The 23924-nt window shown below is 42.1% G+C and overlaps 1 protein-coding gene and 3 non-coding genes across 4 annotated transcripts in view; all 4 read left to right on the top strand.

The window, feature by feature from the left end:
* NOP58 (NOP58 ribonucleoprotein) overlaps nucleotides 1-23924 on the top strand; it is a 35528-nt gene that overhangs the window by 3025 nt on the left and 8579 nt on the right. Inside the window, exons 2-13 of the mRNA XM_039495933.1 lie at nucleotides 3749-3825; nucleotides 6169-6221; nucleotides 8207-8331; nucleotides 9310-9446; nucleotides 10664-10728; nucleotides 13391-13525; nucleotides 14491-14636; nucleotides 15700-15826; nucleotides 16823-16986; nucleotides 17641-17775; nucleotides 18787-18848; nucleotides 23186-23319. Coding sequence (XP_039351867.1) covers nucleotides 3749-3825; nucleotides 6169-6221; nucleotides 8207-8331; nucleotides 9310-9446; nucleotides 10664-10728; nucleotides 13391-13525; nucleotides 14491-14636; nucleotides 15700-15826; nucleotides 16823-16986; nucleotides 17641-17775; nucleotides 18787-18848; nucleotides 23186-23319 — 1360 coding nt within the window. The remainder of the gene's footprint in view (nucleotides 1-3748; nucleotides 3826-6168; nucleotides 6222-8206; nucleotides 8332-9309; nucleotides 9447-10663; nucleotides 10729-13390; nucleotides 13526-14490; nucleotides 14637-15699; nucleotides 15827-16822; nucleotides 16987-17640; nucleotides 17776-18786; nucleotides 18849-23185; nucleotides 23320-23924) is intronic.
* Nucleotides 6500-6588, top strand: LOC120375231. Its single transcript, XR_005586533.1, has one exon. It is a non-coding gene; the product is annotated as a small nucleolar RNA SNORD70 (small nucleolar RNA).
* On the top strand, nucleotides 14754-14838 carry LOC120375236. Its single transcript, XR_005586537.1, has one exon. It is a non-coding gene; the product is annotated as a small nucleolar RNA SNORD11B (small nucleolar RNA).
* On the top strand, nucleotides 16011-16096 carry LOC120375233. The gene has a single exon (XR_005586535.1). It is a non-coding gene; the product is annotated as a small nucleolar RNA SNORD11 (small nucleolar RNA).

Raw genomic sequence — 23924 nt, 5'->3', positions numbered from 1 at the left:
GAAAACTGACCATTTATTCCTGTCCTTAGTTTCCTATTTTTTAACCAGTTACCAATCCATGAGAGGACCTTCCCTCTTATCCCAGGTTGGCTTACTTTGCTGAAGAGCCTTTGGTGAGGGACCTTGTCAAAGGCTTTCTGAAAAATCTAATTACACTATATCTACTAGACCCCTCTTGTCCACATGCTTGTTGACCCCCCCTCAGAGAATTCTAGTAGATTGGTGAGACTTGATTTCCCTTTACAAAAACCATGTTGATTCTTCCTCAACAAATTATGTTCATCTATGTGTCTGATAATTCTGTTATTTACTATTGTTTCAACCAGTTTGCCCGGTTCTGAAGTCAGGCTCACTGGCCTGTAATTGCTGGGATCACCTCTGGAGCCCTTTTTAAAAATTGGCCCCACATAGCTATCTTCTAGTCATTTGGTACAGAAGCTGATTTTAATTATAGGTTACAGACGACATTTAGTTGTTGGGGCCCTGGGCGCCTGGGACCCTTGCAATGAACGCGTGCTTCAGACCTGTGGGGTGGGCCGTCGCTACGCGCAGCTCATGAGACGCCTAATGGTCTCAGACACTATTCGCTGGTCCAGAGACATTTACACGGAGCACATCACCGGCCACCACCCATACCAGGAATGAGTGGGCGTGACTCTGTGCACCCGCAGGGGAGAGGAGACCTGTGGACCCCCCTGTTGGACTCTATCCCCTAAGCCCTGAACCCACCCAACCGAACTCCACCATGTGAGGGTCGTCCTAGCCCCATTATTCAGCCCGCTTATTCATGCCCACGACTGTCTGTAACCTGTTTGTATGAGTGATGTACCCTCACTGTTTGTTGGCTGTATCTTGAACTCATCCACCGTATACCCCGCATTGGGGACATGACAGACTGTATATGGTATGTGCTGTCTAACACCAAAACGCTAACATCCCCCTACAACCTGTATGTTACCCCCAATGACACAGTAACTGACGCTTCAAACACTTTGTATCGTTTATTTTTTAAATATTCTCTAATAAGCTTTAAATCTGTTCTGCAATTTCACATTTGAGTTCCTTTGGTCCTGGTGACTTATTACTGTTTTTAGTTTATCAGTTTGTTCCAAAACCTCCTCTAATGATACCTCAGTCTGTGAAAATTCCTCAGATTTGTCACCTAAAAAGAATGGCTCAGGTTTGAGACTCTCCCTCGCATCCTCAGCCAAGAAGACCGATGCAAAGAATTCAGTTAGTTTCTCCACAATGGCCTTACCGCCCTTGAGAGCTCCTTTAGCTTCTCAATCATCCAGTGGCCCCACTGATTGTGTAGCCGGCTTCCTGCTTCTGATGTACTTAACAATTTTTTTGCTATTACTTTTTGCGTTTTGGGCTAGCTGTTCTTCAAATTCTTTTTTGGCCTTCTTAATTATATTTTTACACTTTATTTCCCAGAGTTTATGCTCCTTTCTATTTTCCTCATTAGGATTTAACTTCCACTTTTTAAAGGATGCCTTTTTGCCTCTCACTGCTTCTTTTACTTCGTTGTTAAGCCATGGTGGCGCTCTTTCAGATCCCAGAAAAGGCATTCTGGTGCTCTCATCAGTCAGATGTACGTGAATACCCCAGAAGTGTTGTTACCACCATAGAAGCCCACAGTTTAGCGCCATTTCTCACTCTGTGTCAAATGCCTTGCTGAGCACTTGCAACGTTTATAGTTGAATTCTGGTTAGTCAGTTTTCAGCCGAAGACTTCTATGGTAGGGGTCTGTGGACCACAGGCTGAATTTCCAAAGGGGTCTGCACCTCCATTTGATATGTTTTAGGCATCCGTAAACGAAAAAACTGAAAACCACTGTTTTAAACGTTCAGTTCTGAATAAGGAGGAGGAATTGGAATTGGGGGACTCAATAGAGGATTTCAACCTGTGGGGCACAACTCCCTAGGAGGGTGCAGAGTAACATTGGGGGGGGGGGCATAGTTGGGTCCCAGACCAGCCCTCACGGATGACCGGGATGGAGGGAGCACCACCCAGCTCCGTTCTTGGTCCCATCTGCCAGCCCCACACCCAGGGATCCACTCCCAGCTGTATGCCCAGGGTCATGGCTGCCCACCCCGTGCCCGGGGATCCTTTGGCTCTGTGTCCAGCTGTAGGCCTCAGCCCCTGGCTGCATTCCTCACTCCTGGCTCGGGGGGCGCAGACGGGTAAGGGAGGGTGCAAGGTAAAAAGTTTGGGGACCACTGCAATAAGGTAAGGGAAGTTATTAGCTGCCCCAGAGGCTTTTTTTTGTTTGATAGCTCTGTGGGAAATGTGTTTGTTTACTTGTTTAGCTAATAGTTAAGTTTTTAAAAAAAAAATACAGTTCAAAAGAACTGACTTGGTCTGGATTTAGAAATTTGTGAGGAAGCGAAGTGGCTTGCTCATTTGCACGATAACCAGAATGATTTCAGCATTCCTTCTGTGTTAAATTGTAGTTGTGCCGTATTTGATTTGTGGGGACAAATCACGATGGTTTTTGAACATGGTACAAAGAACCACATTTATAGCTTTGAAAAAGATTAGTACAATGCTCCTTTGCATTTTACTAAGAATTCTTAGGCCTTGTCTACACTACAAAATTGTTGACCTAAAATAGGTCAACGTACAGCCACCACATTAAGTGCTGCAGTTTTTCATATCCACACTATCCTCCTGTTGGTGGTGCATGTCCTCACCTGGAGTGCTTGCCCCAATTTTAGGGGGCAGTGTGGGGGGTTGATAGCCTGAGCTATCAGGCCTGCACGGGGCTTGCTGCTGGATTCCCCCTTTCCCCAGGGCTGACAGGCTCATCGCTGGAGCCCTCCAACAGCGGGGCTTCAGCCATGAGCCCAGCACTGTCAGCCATGGGGTGAGAGGTGGGGTGGCTCCAGCTGTGAGCCTGACAGCCAACAGGCAACGTAAGTAATACATTGTCTACATAGACACTGCATCTTCCTAACTACGTTGACCTAAGTGCTATGCCTCTCGTGGAAATGGAGTTATTAGGTCAGGGTAGTGGGCAAGTTACATTGGCAGGAGAAACATTGTAGTGTAGACCAGGCCTTAGTGCACTGCAAATTAAGTGAACGCAGAATACGGTGGAGTAGTATAACTAATCTCAACCCACCTCTACCCCCTAAAGGATTTATTTTTTAGACAGCACTCTGAAATATCAGTCTGTTAACCAAGTGTAACATCTTGAAAATTTACTCTTCAGGCTGTATTGGTATGGATGCACTGTACTGCAATAAGGGGGAGCTCTGTTTTAGAAGTAGCCTATTTCTTCCTCAAGGAACTTGAGGGTCTCTACGAAGGTGACTTGTTTTGTATTTTCCCATTGGTGGTAGTGTCCCTCATCAGCTGGTGTGTTCACAAAGAGGTAGTAAGTTTGGTCCCAGGTCACTGGGGATGAGACAGATACTACTAGGCTTGGTTCTTAAAAAGAGAGAGAATGCAGATGTTCAGAGAGGGCCTGCCTTTATTGGGGGATGAAAAACAATACAATATAGCTGTGTTCCTGCTGAAAGTAAAAGGCTGTTAATATGGTCAGATATTGGTGGGGCAGAACTGGAGAGAAAATGGTAAGTAGTGGTCACAGACTGGATGGCTAAGAGCTAGCCCATTGACTCCATGAACATCAGCTTTCAGGCAGGACACACCATAAAAAGTGGGGTCAGGGGTTCTATACCAAACAATGATCCCAAACATCTTTCAACACTGGTTTAATGATTCTGTTTTTTATGCACAGGTCCTGGATGAGAAGAAACTTCAGGAAGTTGACAGTTTATGGAGAGAATTTGAAACACCTGAAAAGGCAAATAAAATGTAAGTAGTTTGAAGGGCTGGCAGCCTGGCTTTAGAAGATGACTGCATGTTCAGATCAAGGAGCAAGGCCCTGCTTTGTTTTTCAGTATAGTTCACAGCTTTTAAATATTAGAAGAACGATCTGACCCAAGAACAAGGGATGGGAGATTCAGAACTGATAAAAGGAAATGCTTTTCCTCACAATGTGTAATTAAACTGTGAAACTCATTGCCACATGAAGGCGTTGAAGCTGAAAACTTTACGTGCTAAAAGGGATTGGACATTTATATGAATATAAAGAATATTCTGAGTTTGACAAACTTTTGGAAGGTATATTAAACTTCCGTCTTCAGGGGTTAAGCTAGTCTCAGTATTAGAGATCAGGGTGAAAGCTAACATGGGTGAGTGTGGCTGTGGCAGAGTATCCTACGTCTGCCCACTGCAGGCTTTTTACACCTTCCTCTGAAATGTCTGATGCTGACAACTGTCAGACAGGATACTAGCCTACATGGACTTTGGTCTGATCCAGTTATGAAATTCCAATGTTTCTGAAAAGATGTTTGTCTCACTCAGCCTTGCAGCATAAGCCTTGAGCTGCTGTTGGAGATGACGCATGTGCAGTTTAGTAAGTTAAGAGAGGGTAGCTTTATCTGTGACCTTGCTTCTGTTACAGATAATACAGCTTTTTCTGACACAGATTAATCAGAATTGGACTAGAGTCAAAAATCTAGGTCTGGAGATAATTGTCCTGGGTCGGGATGGCTTCTTAAGCACAACTCTTTAGATAACAGAGAGGAAGATTACACCAGGAGGAGGAAGTTGGGCCTGGGGAGGTGACACAGCTGATGTAGCTGGGAACTGTCCATAGGCTACTTGGACCTGGTAAACTGATGGGGAATAGAAAATCCTTCCATACACACATGAATGTCAGTCGGTGTTCTCATATCCTTTCCCCAGAGCCAGTGATATGCATTTAGTGTGCCTGTTCTCCACCCCTTGCCTTTCAGCCTCAATAGTGTATTCTTGGTGCATGCTCCCAGCATGGCTGTTCTCAGTTTCTCACCCAGAAGGGCAGGGTTTCCCCAGATGTCTGCTCATGTGGAGGGGCAGGGAGGAGTCGGACACCGAGGATTCTGGCTCACACATAGGAAGGGAAAATGTGGGGCCATCTTGTGTTCTCACCCCATATCCTTCCCACTTGCTCTGCCACCCATTTATTCCTGCCCCATTATCCTCTCTCCCCTCCCTGCAGTCCCAGACTCCTTATCCCATAATTCCCCATCCAAGCGAACATTTGTATGTACAATTTTTCTTTTCAAAAATGGTTTGAGAACCTTCTGAATTTTTCTGCTATACTCAGATTGTTTCCTCCAAATAAAAAAAAACAAAACAAAAACCACAGATTGTAGGTACATGCCTTCATTTCCCCCCAGTTTTCATCACGGCCAAATTAAAATGTCCAGTGCCAGGGTGTTGCTCAGGTTTGATGGCTGTAATACATCCCCTTGACTCAGACAGGTTTTGAGAGTCCTCGTTTGCACATGTGCAGTGTAATCCATTTGGCTTTGTGCGTGTTAGGAATGTGCCTATCTGAAGAGACAAACTTTTTCATATGCTGTTTTCAATATTGCTTCTCCAAGGGGTAGTGGGTGCCGTGCAAAAGCAAAACAGAAAAAAAGTAAAATCTTTTAACTTTAAAAAAAAAAAGTTGTTTTGGGGGGCCTGATCTCAGGAATCCCTTGGTCAAATGACCCCAAATTTGGATATCTGCCCTTTGCCTCCATGAGAGTCTGTACATTTCAAGGAAATCCAAGTAACTGGATTGTAGAGCTCTTAGAAGAGTCACCTGGAAACAGAAAGAGTTTTGTAACCCCAACTCTAGTAGAGCTGGTGCTCTGCTATAGTAGAGGCAGTATATTCCTTGCTTTTACTAGTTAATCAAAGGAGTGGTGTTCAAATCTGAATAGTTGGTGTCTTTTAAATATGAATTGCAAAACAAAAAGATGGCCTCATGTTTTTTTCAATTTTTTTGGTATGTATTTTTTCATTAGAAATATTAGATCTTGATTTCTCACCTCTTTGGAGGTCTCTAGCAAGATCTTTGGGAGACTTGGGTGATGAAATAACAAGTCTGAAAGCTGATGTACAGTTCCAAGACTTGGACTTCCTTTCCCTTCATTTGGAGGTTGGGAGATCTGAAAATCAAACTTCAGCCTCCTGTGATGTTCTAGGGAAGTAGAGACCTGTTATTTATGATGGGAGTTTGGGAAGTTAAGACAGATGCTATGCATCATAAAGGAAGAGGGAAGGACAGGGCTACTCTATTGTAAACTTGAATGTAAAAATAAATTTCCTTCCCCCTAGAGTGAAGTTGAAACACTTTGAAAAGTTTCAGGACACAACAGAAGCCCTTGCTGGTAAGTAAAGATGAGAAAGTTAACTCTGAACTTTGCAGCTTGGTTCTTTCTGAAAAGAACCAATCGCATACTTTCATTATATGCCCCATACTGTCCTCTCACCCTCTTATTATTTCTTAATTGTTTATCTTTTAGATTACAGGTGCTTCAGAACAAAGAATATAAGTATTTGTTTTCTCAGGCAGCTGCTGTGCTTCTGGACACTAGATAAAAATATTGAAATCTAGTTATTTGCTCCTGTGTTTATGGTCATGAGTGCACAAATCAGTAGTGAATAGAACCCTGTTGTCAATGATGCATTGGTGTTAATACTGAATTCTAATGATTTGATTCAACATTTCGTCACTACCACTGAGACAACAGATAAAATGCTAGTAATAGATACATTAGGGCTGTTTACTCTGCACTTCATGGAGATGTATCATGGATATGTTTGTGTATTCGATAAATGCCTATTTATCTTAAGATCATGAATTCCTGAATTATTTGTAATCACATGCAAAACCTGCCACTTGAGTGATTCTTAGGAATTAAGCACAAAAGCATTATAAGCTCTGAATAATCTGAACTGAAGTGATAGAAGAACATAGGCTTGTAGTTATTTAGGGGTGGCCTGACTCCTGTTCTTGAATGGAGTGTTTTTGTGTCTCCATAACAATAAAATCAGTTGATAAATGTCAAATGTAGCATTTTGGCCAAACGACGAGTCTCACTACATTAGAGTTGTTGGGATCACAAGTATAAAAACAAAACAAGGAAAGTACAGGAAAGGAGACCACCTTTGAACATGGGATAATGAAATCATAACTGAGATTGAAATTACTGTTTTTCCCCACCTACATTTGTGCCCGCTGTCTAGGGTGAGTGTGGCCTTGTTATAGCACTGGGTGCCAGGAATTCCTGGGTTCTGTTACTGTGATACAGAAGAAGCTCTGTGACTTGGGCAAATCACACAGTTTCTCTACCTCAGTTGAGGAATCTGTGAAATCAGGGATACTTAAATTACCCAGCTCACATGATTATTGCTAGGATGGATTTGTAAATTGTTTTGAAGATAACTGATAATGTGTAGCTAAGCACTATTTAAATATCAAATGGTTTAAGAACTATCTGTCAGATTTAAGGTTACATAGCTAATGTCCCAAATAGCAAGGGTGAGAGGGCATTTATCACAGCAGTTATATTTGTTCTTCTATTTCTTTCTTTCAGGTTTTTTGAAATAATGGGTCACTGGGTTCTGCTTCACACTCCAGGCTGGAAATGTACCAATCCCAGAGGTCAATGGAGCGTGGAGTTAACTTGTCAAGGGAGTTGCATAAGTGACCTCTTAAAATATGTCATGTGGGTTTGTGACGCTTTTACAGATTTATTTATACTTCAAAATAAAGATTCTTTTAAAACTCCTCAAATCCACATCACATACCTTAAAAAGGGCTGTGTCTGACTTCTGCCATCCCCATAAGTTGGCTTCATGCTTCAGTGGGCTTTCATGAATATTGCAACATCATCATAAGAGAGTATATATAGGACTATTGCCTGTGGTGGGAGCTAGTGATGTATGACTTCAGGGGGTCTGAAAAGGGATTGGGTAACTCAATTATATGCTAAATCTTCTTAAAGTTGCTTCTGGGGATGTTCCGTACATCTCTAAAATTGGTGGACTGTTATCTTTAACAAAGTTGGCGGAACTAAGAGTCAATCCTGGTGATTTTCCATATATAGGGAGGAGGGAAAAATTAGAGGAGAAATATTCTCAAATTAAGAACAGCAAATGTGCTAACATTTTACAACATTCATTTAAACAACTTCAGGGTCAAAAAATTTCAAGTGCAATTTTGGTTAGTATAGTAGCTTGCAGAGGTGTGAATATAAGTGTACAGCCTGGTGTATCAAGTTGGACATGGTATTTTGAGTACCTGTTAGATTTTAGAAAGTTTTGTTTTTGTTTGTTTAGCCGCATCTTCATTCTCTTCTGCCCTCTACAGCATCCACAGCTCTGGTAGAGGGCAAGCTCAGCAAGAACTTGAAGAAAATTCTAAAGAAGATAGTGGCAAAAGATGCCCATGAACAGTTGGCCATAGCAGATGCCAAACTCGGCGGTGTCATAAAGGTGAAAACTGACTTTGCTTCTCTAATTTGGTTTTATTCTGCTGAGATGTTATGAAGAGGGGCCTCTGTATTTTGTGGTCCTGTAGCCATGGATTGTGCTGCAGATTATGAGCTTTCATTAGAAAAAAGTTTCTAGTTCAGAGCTGGAAAGAGAAACTTTCAGATGTGAGCTGAATATAAGCTGATAGGATGTTGTCTGCTCTGCAGCTGGACAGCCTGAAACTGCACTCAGGTGTGCACACTTCTTGTTGTCTCAGTGGGGTATCAACTATGAAAGCAGACACAAAAATATAAACTGTTGCCCTACTGATCTTATTTATAGAAACATCCAGTTGATGTGCTTATTCACTGTTGGTTGCTTTGGCAAGTGAGGCAGCTGCTTATTATAAGGGTCGCTGGGAGTTCACATTCCCAATGGCCCCCAAACATGTGCATGTATTCTCCAGTCCTTGTCTGAAAGGGGGGAAGTATAGAGGAGCTGCATTAGGTTTATATTCTAAATCCTCACTCGTCTCTGAGATGTCAAAACCCCAAACCATCTCACATTCCTTCCTCGGAACCAGAGCCAGCTACCAAACCCTCCGCTTCCTACTGTGACCTGTTCAATGGCACAGTTGTGGGTTGTTGATAGAAAAATCTGCATAAAAGGTAGTGTGCAGTATAGAACTAATCAGTTACAAAATCCTGGTGTTGCCCCAGATCTTAGGGGCAGAGTACACAGGGCCTTACTTACAAGTCTTGTTGCTCCTGATACCCGGATGTTAAAGTGAAAAATATGTATGATTATTACAGTGCTAGAAATCCTGATGTTTATTACCCGTGAAGGTTGTCACTGCTTCTGATTTTTTTTGCCTATCATAAATGGGTAACAAGTATACCTTAGTAGGAGAAAAACTATAAATATAGTAGTATTGAAAAAGAATTTGTAAGAGGATTTAATTAACTTGCTTAACACCTAATATTCACCTTAATTTTATAGGACAAGCTGAACTTAAGTTGTATTCATAGCCCAATGGTTACTGAACTGATGAGAGGAATTCGTTCTCAAATCGAGGGGCTTATCACTGGCCTTCCATCGCGGGAAATGGCAGCTATGTGTTTAGGATTGGCACATAGGTGAGTTGCCATTGAAGCTGTAGTTCAGTACTTTCCACCGTCTCTATTCCATTCCTGCATCCTTGGACACCCAAAACTCCGTTTGGTATCAGCAGCATTCTGGGGTGTGAAATGAATGCAGGGTTAGGCCCAAAGTCTAAGCACATTAATTTTGGTAAATCTTGCTCTAGAAGCAAGATCTTACAAAGTTCACTGTGTTTAGCACCACAAGTTCAAGTCAGACCTCTCAATATTTGCTGTAGCGTTAACCTGAGTTGAGTAGTTTTTTCTTGTATATTATGTACGTAATTGAATAGTATCTTTAAAATGCAGTCATTGGCAATATGAAAATGAATTTTACATTAATTCATCACCACTGAGGTATCTGATACTTCAGTGCTTAATGTAAATGTTGGACTCAGAGTTTCATGGATATGTAATTTATATCTCCATGTACATATCGCAGTGGTACATAATATAAACATTAAATAAAGGCAGTGTTCTCGACTATAGATTTAAGCAGAGCAGTAGCTCTGCATACAGCCACGACAAGTACACAATTAGGTGCTAGAAACTTGAGCTTCAATCCAGACTCTGAATGGAACTCACTGCATGGCCTGGGGCAAGTTGCTGAACCTTTCTCATTTATTCTTCTAAAATGGAGATTTACCTTCCTTGCTGGGGTAATTGAGAGGATTAATGCTTTTTGAAGATCTAAATCCAAGTATAGATGTTGGGCTGGTGCTAAAATGAGGTTAGAAGGACGAGGGCAGTTCATCTATTAGTTCTTTACAGTCCTATTCCTGAGTTTCACTACTCTATAGACACAGTTTCCCGTGGATCAATCCCAACCACTGCAAAACAGGAAATACTTGCTCTATTTGTTTTTGTGAAGAAATTTGCAAAAAGTAATGAACAGCAAATTTCCTGCCACTCTGTGCATGTGGACTATGAAGAGGGACAGCCAGCCAGCCAGCCATGCTTCTCCTTTCTGGTGCCTTGGTTCAGCCCGTCGTCGTACTGGGTACTGTGTGTGCTGCCGTTGTTATGGGACCAACTAGCAGCAGTGCTTCTCCAAACTTCCCATTACATCCAGCAGAGGCCAGTCCTTGGCTTTAAATTAAACAAGTGTGAATGAGCCTACAGCTGGACTCATTCATGCAAAATAAAACAGGTGGAGAATGTTTTTTGCAGTGGAATGCCAGGGGTGCAGCTAATAACGATATCTTTGTTTTTAGCCTCTCCCGATACAAGCTGAAATTCAGCCCAGACAAAGTAGATACAATGATTGTCCAAGCAATCTGTAAGTATATTCAGAATTTCATCTTTAAGTATTCTGCTTTTATCAGTTATTAAAATGTGCCCTTTTCAAGAGTTTTGCTAGTGTTTTAGTATAACAGGGCAGTTTGAATCAACCCAGCAGAAGTTGTAAAAACTATTGCTTATGAAAGATGTTACTGTAATTTAAATATCAAATAGTCGGAGAGGGTGGTATTAAAAGGTGAAGACCTTTAGTTATCCAGAAAACAGCTATAGCAGATTCAGTGACAGTTCAAGCCTCCCATTGCTTCAATTCCCAGTGTGACTCACCCTGACTAGTGATAAGAAGTTAATAGTTCCCCTAAGAATTTGGTCCTTGGTACCTCTGCTATGGGTGCCATTTGTGGTGGTAGCTTGTGTGAAGTGAACTGAGACCACAATGCAGTAACAGTTTTAAAGATGCATGAAAATAACTATAAAAGGTAGTACAGTACCATGTTCTGCATCGTGGCTTTTCTCAAGGGAAACAGACTAAAATTTCTTTGTCAAATGGAAAATAGAATATCTGGACTAATCCTTTCTTTTCCTTGAAGAATGCATGTTATAATGGAGTTGCTCAGTCTCAGGGAGCGGTGAATGGAAGAGTTCAGTGCTGCAAATTCCATGCTCTGTTGTCGATGGAATCTTGTTGAGCTGAAAATAATGATTGAATTCACAATTTCATCACTACTGCTGAGACAGCAGATGGGAATGTCCGTATTGCATTACAAGAAAATGCTTGTAGCCTTGGGGCTTTGTAACAGTACGTGCAGTGAGTGTTCTACCCTGCTGTAATAGAAATAAGCTTATAGCTTATATCTGCAGCACTGGAGTAGACAGCCTATTGCATTAGTTTTAGGTATTATATTTTAAATAAGCTTAAAGGGTAATTACAGCTGAAAAGAATTTCTCTGGGCTGAAACTAAATCTTTTCAGTTTCTTTCATTATTGCATTTTGGGCGGGGGGTGCTATGTGGTCTCTTCACACTTAACTGAAACACAAATTGTAACTTAGATTTCATATGGAGGTGGGCATACTTAGTTTACTATGCATGTGCAGTAACTTTAAAATAGTGTATCACCTCCACACTGTTTGTATCTACATCTGGTTGTACAGTGCCTCACACAGCAGGGCCCCAATCCTGATCTGGGCCCCAGGGTGCTACTGTAACTTAAATATCAGATAGTTGGACAGGTGGCTTTTGATATCTGCATCCTGTTTAAAGAAAAAAAATGGATTAGAGGGTTAAGATTTACACCTGAGACACAATCCCGCCAGAAAGTCACACATCCACCGTCTGGAATGGATGACTTGGAACTCCCAGATAGCCAAACTGCTGCTCTTTGTTTCCCTATAACCATCACTGTTGCAGGAAACTGTTCATATGCAATACATTCAGAGTATGACATGTGAAAGAGGCCCATCATTTGAGTGGCAGGTCTCTGTGATGAAACCTCAGGCCTTACCATCATGTTTTTAATAATTTGAGATATACTTATCTAATAGAACTGGAAGGGACCCCGAAAGGTCATCGAGTCCAGCTCCTTACCTTCACTAGCAGGACCAAGTACTGATTTTTGCCCCAGATCCCTAAGTGGCCCCCTCAAGGACTGAACTCACAACCCTGGGTTTAGCAGGCCAAAGCTCAAACCACTGAGCTATCCCTCCCCATGTAATCTAATGGTTCTTTTACATTATTGTGAAGATGATAAAAGTTTGGCTTAAAGAAGAGTTTTGACAAAATGAACAAAACAATTCAAAATCAAAACTCATCCTTGTGCCCGTCCTTGTGATCATATGGGATTATTCATGCCCAAACACTGCAAAACCTAGGTGAATTGGGATGAGTTAAGAATAGAATGTTAGTCATAACCCTAAGTTACCTATGTTTCCTGGTTGTAGCTACCTATGGGGAACACATTAGCACCCGTTAAACTTTCAGAAAATCTGTTCCAAAGTGACTTTGTACAGAAGATCCATAGCATGTATGTTGCCCAGTAAAATTAACATGGAATCATTGAGTGAGGAAAAGATTTGAAGGATTTTCATCAAACTGTGCATTATTAAGAGGTCACTTTCAGTTTCTGAGGCTTGTTTCTGTGGAAGATAAAACAGCTGTCTTTAAGAATGCAGGGTTGCATTAGCATCCTTAATTCTGGCATGTCCTGACTTTTGAGTGTTTTATGCAACCTTAATGTTCTTTTAACGTAGTGTGTAATTTGATCTGTTTTGAAGAGTCTTGTGGCACCTTATAGACTAACAGACGTTTTGGAGCATGAGCTTTCGTGGGTGAATACCCACTTCGTCGGCATTCACCCGACGAAGTGGGTATTCACCCACGAAAGCTCATGCTCCAAAACGTCTGTTAGTCTATAAGGTGCTACAAGACTCTCTTTGCTGCTTTTACAGATCCAGACTAACACGTCTACCCCTCTGATACTTGATCTGTTTTGTTTGCAAAGTACATTTCTTCACTGAAACATCCTTCAATGATTTTAAAATAAAATGACAACCAACCTGGTCACAGTACATTGGCGGTTGTATTTGTGCAAAGGAAACGGGGAAAAATACTTTGATATTTCCCTTTGCAGCGTTCATTACATCTGACTTTAAAATGTTCCCCTTTAGACTATACTTTTTTTTAACATGTCTGTCCTGTCTGCAGCCCTTCTTGACGACCTAGATAAAGAGCTGAATAACTATATCATGCGCTGTAGGGAATGGTATGGCTGGCACTTCCCTGAACTAGGCAAAATCGTCACAGATAACCTAACATACTGTAAATGTGTGCGGAAAGTTGGTGAGTAACAATTTTGAGCATTCATGGGAGACTGTTGAGTATTAGTATGAATTGCAACTTAATAGCGCATTGTGGGCCAGATTTCCTGCTGTTCACTAATGTGCAGGCCATTTCACCTGTTCACAATCCTGTATCATCTCAGTGACACTCTAGAAAATGCTTATGTGGGAAATTGATGTTAGGGAAGTAATGTAATTTGGCAGTAGTTTGTTGTAATCTAGTAGTTGGAAACAAGGAGAGCTAGCACTGGCCAAATCTCCCAGGTCCACTAGCAAGTGCTCTGTAGACCACCGTTAGTCCACAGACCATAGTTTGGGAACTATTGCTTAAAACTGATAGAGAGAAACGTTTAGTGTTTTTTGGTGTTCCCTGAGATCACAGCTGGCTTATATTTACTCCTTGGAACAGAAGTAACAATGGGTTTAATCTTGTGGACATCTGCATTTCAACATCTAGGCATGTTTTTTTCCTATTGATTTGTACAGTGATGTGGTAGCTTTGCAGTTCAGAGAGGAACTTAATTGTTTCTCGTAGGTCATGTTTTCTTTAATTTATGTTGCTCTCTTCTGGGCTTTCTCCAATTTGTCCACATCTTGGCATCATAATTCAGTAAAGAACTGGACAAACAATACTCCAGTTGAGGCCTTATCAGTAGAGTGGAAGAATTACTTCTCCTGCCTTGCTTACAACACTCTTTCTAATACGTCTCGGAAAGATGCTTGCTTTTTAGCAATAGTATTACATGGTTTGTTTGTGATCCACTCGAACCCCCTAGATCCTTTTCTGCAGTACTCCTTCCTAGGCAGTCATTTTCTCTTTTGTATTTGTGAAATTGATTATTCCTCCCTAATGGGTAGGTGTTTCCATGTTGACACAGTTGGCTCTTACCTCTTTATACTCTCTCTGTTTTTGATTTACTTGATCATCTTTCTCCTTTTCTCCCCACCTTCAATCCTGTTCCACAGGAGACAGAAGAAACTTTTCTACCTCCGACCTCTCGGAAGTCCTGCCAGAGGAGATTGAGGAGGATGTGAAGGCTGCTGCAGAGATCTCCATGGGGACAGAAGTATCAGAAGAAGACATAAACAATATACTGCATCTCTGTGACCAGGTGTATATATACATTTAGAGCTTTAATTTAAGATGCGTAGCAATGTGGGCTACTACTTCTGCAGACAGCTGTTTGCCTAAGGAGCAGGTTTCCTATGGTTGCTCCAGCAGACTTTCTTAATGGCAGTGATGATTCCTGTATTGTTGCTCGCCTGATGTACAAACATGAGGGCGCACAGTCACTACCTCATCTGATGCCATCTTCGATTGCTGACATGGAGGGGAGGCGGAGGTTATTGGGTATGATTGTGAGAGGAAAGCTAACATACATTAAGAAGTGCTCAGAGATCCTTAGAAAGAAGGATGCTATGTAATTTCTACGTTTACATAGCCCCTTTCATCTCCGTTTCAAAATGCTTTATAAAAGTATAGTGCTAGCCCCATTTTGTAGATGGAAAACTGAGGCCAAGAGGATTAATCTTGCTCCCATTCTCGTAAAAGATAAAACTCCCATTTCAGTGGTGCAGAGTCAGGCTATTTGTTACTTACCCAAGCCAACAGTCAGTGACAGTGGTAGGATGAGTAGTAGAGAGTTCCTGGCTCTTAATCCCAAACTCAGTCTGCCGTATCACGCTGACTGCCCACTGATACGCTTTAATTTTTTGTGTCTAACATTCTTTGAAGTAAAGAATATCCCATCTTAAGAGAATGGTTACAAATATTTGTGTTAAAGCGGAATGTTCCAGGTTTTGTATTACAGAAAATAGCCTCAGTAATTGTCCCTCACTATACTTGGCAAATTGGGGTTTTACTGATAGTAGCAGCATAGTGAAGAGAAATACAAATCCTGTGCATTGTATTCGTGTGAAGCTGCCCATATAAAGCTTTCAGGTTAACCTCACTTTTGGCTGTTAGGATTTCACACCCTGTTACATTTGTCTGCTATAACTCACTCTGACATTATACATTTGAATTATACAATTGTAATTCAGTAATACAATTACAAATTCACTAACAGCCTCCTGATGGCAGTCTTTGGTGTTTGACACACACATTAACGCTTTTACAGTTGGTTGTTAGCTGTTAGATTCCTTTAACCTGATCTTCCGATGTGTCTGTACCAGGTGATTGAGATCTCACAGTATCGAACACAGCTGTATGACTATCTCAAGAACAGAATGATGGCCATCGCACCTAACCTCACTGTTATGGTCGGGGAATTAGTTGGAGCGAGGCTTATTGCTCATGCAGGTAGGTCACCTTGATCAGTATATAGCAAGTTAGATGTGAACTGGCTTTACGAGATAAGTTCATCAACAGCTTTCCCTAAGGATCTGGCCAGTTGAAAGCATTGCGCTAAGCTCTTGATGTAAAGCATTTTGATGAAAGCCAGAAGAACCTAGTGTGATGTCAGAATATTGGCACGAGCTCAGAAGTAGTCAATGATGATTCATTTTTCAGTTTGCCTGACTTCTTTTCAGAATATGAGGGCAACTTAAGTCACTACCTCTTCTGAGACGTTTTCTGAGCCTGTTGCCAACAGTTTGGTCGCATCTGAGTTAATCTGTTAAGAGGTTGGGCTTTAGTTGATGTCAGACTGACTTGAAAAGTGTTAGGTTTATCTCACCTTCTCAAAGTGTAGTGCCAGCTACAGATTGTGCTGTCAGCATTCTTACTGCAGAGTGCAGTCAGCACTACCCATTCATCCAGTGGGATGTTTTGTGTCAAGTCAGTCTTCCCACCTCCTTTCCAAATGAAACCTGGAAATACAGAATTGGTCTTAAGCATTGTTACTTAAGTAGTAGAGGATCAACACCACTTCCCTTCCTCCTCAAAACTAATGTAAATCATCTTATAAATCCTCCACCATCAAAGCTTGAAACTTGTCTCCTACCTTCACTCATTTCCTAGTATTGGTCTCAGACTTGTAACGGTGTGTCCACACGGCAATAAAATACCAGTGGCTGGCCTGGCTCAGCTGACTCGAGCTTGTGGGGGGTCAGGCTGCGGGGCTATAAAATTGCAGTGTAGAGGTTTGGGCTCGGCTGGAGCCTGGGTGCTGGGACCCACGGGGTTTCAGAGCCCAGGTTCCAGCCTGAGCCTGAACATCTGTACTGCAGTTTTATAGCCCAGCAGCCCAAGTTAGCTGAGCCAGGCCAGCCACTGGTATTTTATTTGCGCATAGGCATACCGTAGGCTGTTCATATTCTGATTAAACTGATAAGGCTGTGACTTTTTCTGCCCTAGGTTCCCTTTTGAATCTGGCTAAACATCCAGCTTCCACTGTTCAGATTTTGGGTGCTGAAAAAGCACTTTTTAGAGCCCTGAAGACTAAACGGGACACACCCAAGTTTGGCCTGATTTATCATGCTTCCCTTGTGGGACAAACTGCTGCAAAAAACAAAGGAAAGGTGAGTTGCTGAAATGATTTATCTTGCTGATTAGCTTTCTCTGATGCAGGTGAATGTCTGTGGCGATTAGATGGATAACTTTAGAGTCCTGATAGGGATTTTTCCACTGCTTGCTATACTACTTTCTTTTGTGATGATGTGCAGAATACCACTGCACCACAGATCTTGCAGTCACTTTCTTTCCTATTAGAAAAAGGGAATAGAGTTGTCAATGCAAAAGTCTCTGAGTGATAACTTGAGTGACAAAATCCTGCTGGATTATTTGATTAGCACTGGGAACCAAACTTTCTTAAGACAGGTTAAATTTCTTTGTTAGTAAAATACATGAAGATAACATTAGGCTTCCTCAATTTCAGAGGAGGAAATCCGTGAAATCATAGGCTTCTACTCCATATTGGAACTAACAGCTTATATTTAAAGGATATGAGGAATTTTAAAGGTGTTTTTTGTAACATGACTTTGAACGTGTGTTCACATTGAGGAAAAAGTTCTTCCATCAGTTTTTAAAGGCAGATTGCTTCCCGTGTATATGTCAAGTTGGCCTGATGTGAGAAGGGTGAATGGTGAAGTAAAGTTACCGTATCAAAAAATCTTAACACTGAAGTGACTACCTTGTGTCCAATCTTAGCATTTAACACTCACCTCTTTTTCCAGATCTCTCGAATGCTAGCAGCCAAAACTGCATTGACTATTCGTTATGATGCCCTTGGAGAAGACTCCAGTGCTGAAATGGGAGCTGAGAACAGATTAAAAGTAGAGACTAGACTGAGACACTTGGAAGAGAAAGGGGTGAGCCTGGGATGCAGTGATGAAAAGATAATTAAATTAAAGCTATCCAGGAGAGAGGAGATTTTCATTTTGTTTCTTTTATGTGAGGGCTGTGGTTCCGAGAATGCACTTCTCCCAACTCCTCTTCCCTGCATAAGGTTGTGGTACTTTCCCTTGCCATACTTTTCCCTGGCCTAGACTGGGACAGACAGTGGGGGACTTCAGGGTGAGCCCATCCGTGCATTCCTAGGCCACCACTTGCATTAGCTTTCCCTCATTCCATATCTACATTGAGATGTCAGTGTGAAACCTCAGTTCTGATCCGGGAGCATGAGTGAGATGCAGACATATGTTCCACTGACATGGATGCTGCGGTTGCTTGATATTTTGTGGCATTTGTGTGTCTGGGAAGTAAGCTCCCTGGAGCTTTAAGGATTCTTCCCTTCTAATATTGCTGACTTTGGTCAACGATATGTGTAGTCCACAAGAGCCCCCTCTGGAGCCAGTAAACAGAAAGCCATTGTCAGCCAAAGAGGATGCAAAGTTCTCCATTCTTCTCCCATCACCAAGTACTAAGCACCCTGCCTCCCCACACCAGTATTGCATCTGTCTACATAATATCACTGCCCTCTTCTGGGTGAAGTATCCCCCCTGCTCCAAGTACGTGGTCCTGTTTAGCTCCAGTGGCTGCAGCCTTTAAAGCTTAGACATTCTACTACACAAGCTTCAGTATTGACATTTCTTGTAAATTACAAAAAGGGATCTGCACTTCGTGAACCTTGAACGGGTTAGAAATACAGTGCACTTGACACCTACGTTTCTAAATCCAAATTAAGACCCCTCTCATGAGTTTGCCCCAAAAAGTAAATATTGTTTAGTTATACTTCACTGGCAACTGAGAGCATGTGGCTTTTTTGCCAGGCGTTGCATGCCTGTCTTTGCAGCTTTAATTCCTTTCAAGGGCTGTGGAGTTTGTTCTAAATTGTTTTTGTTATGAGTAATTTGTTTTTCACTTCTAAATTTTTGTCCTAGATAAGAAGAATAAGTGGCACAGGAAAGGCCTTGGCCAGGGCAGACAAATATCAGCACAGGAGGTGGGTAGTTTTCTGTTCAGCTTGGCAGTGTATAACTTCATTTTTATTACCCTGAGACTTGGGTTTTGACCTCTGTTGACTTCAGTTCCAGAAAACATTTTTCATGCACTTAAATACTGGCAACATGCCCGTTACGAAGTACCACCTACTTTTCTTTCATTTAACACAATTGTGGCAGAGTAAAGCAGGTAGGTTAGGGTAACTGCCCTGACTTTCTGAGAATGGGTTGCTGAGACATCCTCTGAGAGAACATTGGGTATTACTAGCATCAGTTGTGAAAGCTTTGATAGCTTTGAGGGTCAATGACTAGCTGTTTTATTTCACGCTAGTCAGAATTATTTAACATTTTAGAAATACAGGGTTTAAGGAACCTTTTTCCCCCCCATAACACATTTGAAAGCCACACTAGAAACTTCCTTTGACAGTTTCATTTTAGAAAATGCCAGTCACAAAACTCCCAGGAGAAATCTTCAAAATCTTTCAGTGATGTAGATTGGTTCCAGGACGTGATCTATGGGAGGGTTTTACATATAGAAAAGCTTTGAAATGGCAGCAGGTGGAGAACAAGTGGCTTTTAGGGTGGAGAGTAGGAGGGTGGTCTGATATGTGTATATCCTCAGCGTGTTGACTTGGGGAGTCCTGACTTCCTGGCTGGACATGTGTGCAGAACATTTCAGCACTAACAAATGGGGCTCTAGGCTTAAAAGGAGAGTGGACTACAGATAATTTCCAATCTGTATGGCTCAGTTTAGCAGTCAGGAATAGAAAAGGTGAAATGTACATTTTACCACAAATAAACTGTAGACATTAATATTTCTGAGTTTTCAACAAGATGGCCACTTCTGATAGGAAAGTAGCAGCTTTTCTGATGCTGGTAATGTGGGAGACAGATTGTAAGTCAGATTCTACCCTACAGTAATACTGGTTTAACAATAAAAATTTTTTGGTGTTGGCTATTTCAAGTGTTAAATGTCAGTTCTCTTTATGACTGAACTGATATCAAAGTGTCTTGGAGCTTCTGTTACAATCTGACATGGACCACCCTGGAGTTACTGACAGTGTCGCTCATCTAATTTTTGACCAAGATGGCCATCGCCAGTCAGATCAGAAATACCCTTCTCACAGTCTGTATAGGGTGAGAGACACTTACTGCCACATGAAAGCTTACATTTACTGCAGAATGGGGTGCAGTTTTTTTCTAAGTCATAAATGTATCGGACTGCACTTAGAATCAATTGTATGGTATTTTGTAACAAACACCCCTTTCTCCCCCCCCCCCAAAAAAAAAGCTTTGCAAGACATTGAACTTTGCTTATCTGTAATAGCTCATTGTAGCCCTTTGATCATCAATAGTATTTTAGTGATGACCAAAAGGAGGATTACTATGGTGGTGCACTCCTCCTGTCACCACTACTGAAGCAGTATATGCGTACCCATAAAATATTCTGATTGTTAGTAGGATCAATATTTAAAACTCCTTTGCTTCAGTAGAAATACTGTTCTTAACTGATGCCAGAGACCGTGCCTCAGCAAGTAGCTGTCATTGGATGGGACAAGCTTTTAACTGCCCCAGGGTCTGGAACAGATGTTGCGATATTGAAGGAAGTCTGAATTAGAGGAGTGAGCAGAGTACTGAGATGGGGGCAGGCTGATGAGGGTGGCTAGAGCTGGAAAGGTTTCAGAAGACGCAGGAACTGAACAAAGGAGGAGTCTCAGGTATGTCTACACTGTGTGTTTTTAAAACATGTGGCAGCAAGTCTCAGAAACTGGATCTACAGACTTGGGCATGTGCTATGATGTTAAAAACAGCAGTTTACACGACGCAGCTTGGGCTCCGAAACACACCCTCTCTTCTCATTTCAGTGGCTGAGCTCCAGTCGAAGCCGAAACATCTGCACAGCTGTTTTTAGCACTATAGCATGAGCCCAAGTCTGTAGACCCAGGCTGTGAGACTCTCTGCTTTTAAAATGCAATGTAGACATACCCTAAGACACGTGAGAGCAGAATTCCCAAGATGAAAATCAGAATTAGATATCTAACTGCCTCTTGTGCCTGGCTTGTGCATGCTGTTGAGTAGACTTTCTGAAATGCAGGGAATATCTATACTGCATTTTAAAACTTGCAGCAGCATGTCTCAGTGCCTGGTCTACAGACATAAGTCACATTTGAAAACATAATCCCGGCTATACATACAAAAAGATGGGTCTACACTAACTGGTACCATTCCCGAAAGATATCTTGGAGTCATTGTGAATAGTTCTCTGAAAACATTTGCCTAATGTGTAGCAGCAGTCAAAAAAGCTAACAATGTTAAGAACCATTAGGAAGGAATGGATAAGAAGACAGTAAATATGTCACTATATAAATCCATGGTACCCCACACCTTGAATACAGCATGCAGTTGTGGCAGTCTTTTGCAGGGCAAGTACACCCTGTCACCCTGGGGGGTGGGGCAAGGGCATGGTAGCCCTGCAGTTAAATCGATATGGCTGCCTTCAGCTTCTGGGCTGCATGGACCGATGGCCAGCATCAGTGGACTCCCCTTGTCTGCAGGGCAGTGCTGCCTAATAGCTAGAGCCAGTCAGATGCCCCTTGGCTGTAGGGAAGCATGGCCTAATGGCCAGAGACAGTAGGCAGGGGTTTGGTGGGCTGTCCCCCCACCCAATTAGGGCCGCTGGGGTGGGGGCATGCAGGCCCTCCCTACTACACCAGGTCCCAGTCCAGGGCCCTGGTAATGGCAAATGGGTTTGCCATTAATCCGGCAGGGAATCTGCCTGAAACATGCCAACTGCTGCAGAAACACTGGCTAGTCCCTCCCTGGGCTACTTCCCACCGTGATTCCTGCAGTTGAAGTCACGGTGTCCTCGTCTCTGGGCTCCTTGGGTAGTGACTGCAATCTCCCTGGGACATCCTCAGGTACCTGGGCACCTGCCTGGGCCTTGGCATTTCCTGCTCCCGCGGTTCTGGATCCTGGCTGCTCCTCAGCTGAAGCTGGCATGGTGCATCCTTCCTCCTTGGTGTTCAGCCCAGACTGAGTTAGGCTGCTCCCTTTTTATACTGCAGCAGCAGTTGGAGCATGCCCAGCAGGGTTGAGAGGGCGTGGCTTCTTCTGCTAGAGTGCTGCCCCTTCCACTCCAGTGCTGCCATATCATCCCATCTCAAAAAAGATGTATTAGAATTGGAAAAGGTACAGAGAAGAGCAACAAAAATTATTACTGGTATGGAACAGCCTCCATATGAGGAGATATGAACAGTCCCAGTCTCTTTAATCTTAGAAAAGATGTCTTTTCTAAGAGGGGGTATCAGAGAGGTGTATAAAATCCTGAATGGTGTGGAGAAAGTGAATAAGAATTATTGACCCCTTCACATACAACAAGACCCAGGGGTCACCCAATGCAATTAATACACAGCAGGTTTCAAACAAAGGGAAGTACTAATTCACACAACACACAGTCAACCTGTGGAACTCATTTCCAGAGGATTTTGTGAAGGCCAAACTATAACTGGGTTCAAAAAAGAATTGGCTGTTAGCCAAGATGGTCAAGGATGCAACCCCATGCTCTGGATGTCCCTAAGCGTCTGATTGCTAGAAGCTGGGAGTGGACAACGGGATGGATCACTTGATGATTGCCCTGTTCTGTTCACTTACTCTGAAGCATCTGGCATTGGCCACTGTTGGAAGACAGGATACTGGGCTAGGTTGACTATTGGTCTGACCCAGTATTGCCATTCTTATATTATGCTTGTGCACCTGGCCACACCCTCTTGAACGAAACAATTCTTCAGGCTCAGCTGTGGAGAGGGCAACATAATGGATGCCGTGGTCTCAGACTATAATAGAATTGAAATCTTGATTACAATGACCCTTATAATAAAAAGTAAAATTCACCACCTGAACTGGCTTTTCTGGGCAGATGGCAGTTGTACTCTGTTTTCAGTGGAGTTGTAGCCTTGTTGGTGCCAGGGTATCTTTTACTGGACCAACGTCTGTTGGTGAAAGAGACCCACTTTTGAGCGACACAGAAGAAGAGCAGTGTGTAGCTCAAACACTTGTCTCTTTCACCAACAGACGTTGGTCCAGTACAAGATACTACTTGTTTCTCAATTGTACTACATGGAATACAGCTCCTGTATTCGTTTGTTTCTCCATAAATGGAAACCAGGCCACCAATGATTCTTCACTTTTCATTAGCTGTCCTGTCGCCACTGAAAATCATACAGTGAGGTGGTGATGGTAGAGAATTGAAAGTGAGCATTTCACCATTGTATCTTATTTACAGTGCTGTTTCTTCCCTTGCAAGGTTGCAACTTAACTTACTCAGTTTTCTTCATTCCAGTGAAGTGAAGGTATATGACCCCTCTGGTGACTCTACGCTCCCTGCTGTTCCAAAAAAACGTAAAATTGAAGAGGTGGAAGAAGAGGAGACGCAGGTTACAGTAAAAGCAAAGAAGATCAAAGTAGAAATTAAAGGTTGGTTATTGTATTTGTGTCTAACGCATCATTTCCTGCGAGCATTGTATAACGGGAATTAGAGTGGCATGTGGTGGCCTTTCAGAATACGCAACCGTTTTCCCATGAGTTTGACATGTTTTTTTTAATCTTGTTGTGGGCTGAAACTAGACTGCATTTGTTTTATATACATTTCTAAAAGGCCAGTGATGCTCTAAGCATAATATAGAAGAGGTTTAAAAAAAAAAAAATTATCACCCTCAGATGTCTATTACAGAATTACTTGCTGAGTAGATTAATCCTTAACTAGCATTGTTTGGTATCATGAAAAGAAATGGCTCACATTTTTAAAAATTTGGCATTGTGCTAACTTGTTTATCCCATTTACTATGAGTATGGATAAACCCCTATTATCCAAATAGTTTGGGTCATATCCAAAATTGGCGAGAATCAGAATTTCAGGATAAATGACAATTTAGAATTTCACAATCTGAATTTCAGATAATTAGAGTTTGGATAATAGGAGTTTATTTGTATGTGTGTTTAAAAATAACCACTCCATTCTAGAGTGATAGACCTTGATAAGCTAGCTACCAGCTCTGAGTTACCTTGTGAAAGATCTTGCA

This window comes from Mauremys reevesii, linkage group 11, assembly GCF_016161935.1.
Source record: "Mauremys reevesii isolate NIE-2019 linkage group 11, ASM1616193v1, whole genome shotgun sequence".
Lineage (NCBI taxonomy): Eukaryota > Metazoa > Chordata > Testudines > Geoemydidae > Mauremys > Mauremys reevesii.
The sequence above is the reverse complement of the archived record's forward strand: the minus strand, read 5'-3'. Positions and strand labels throughout refer to the sequence as shown.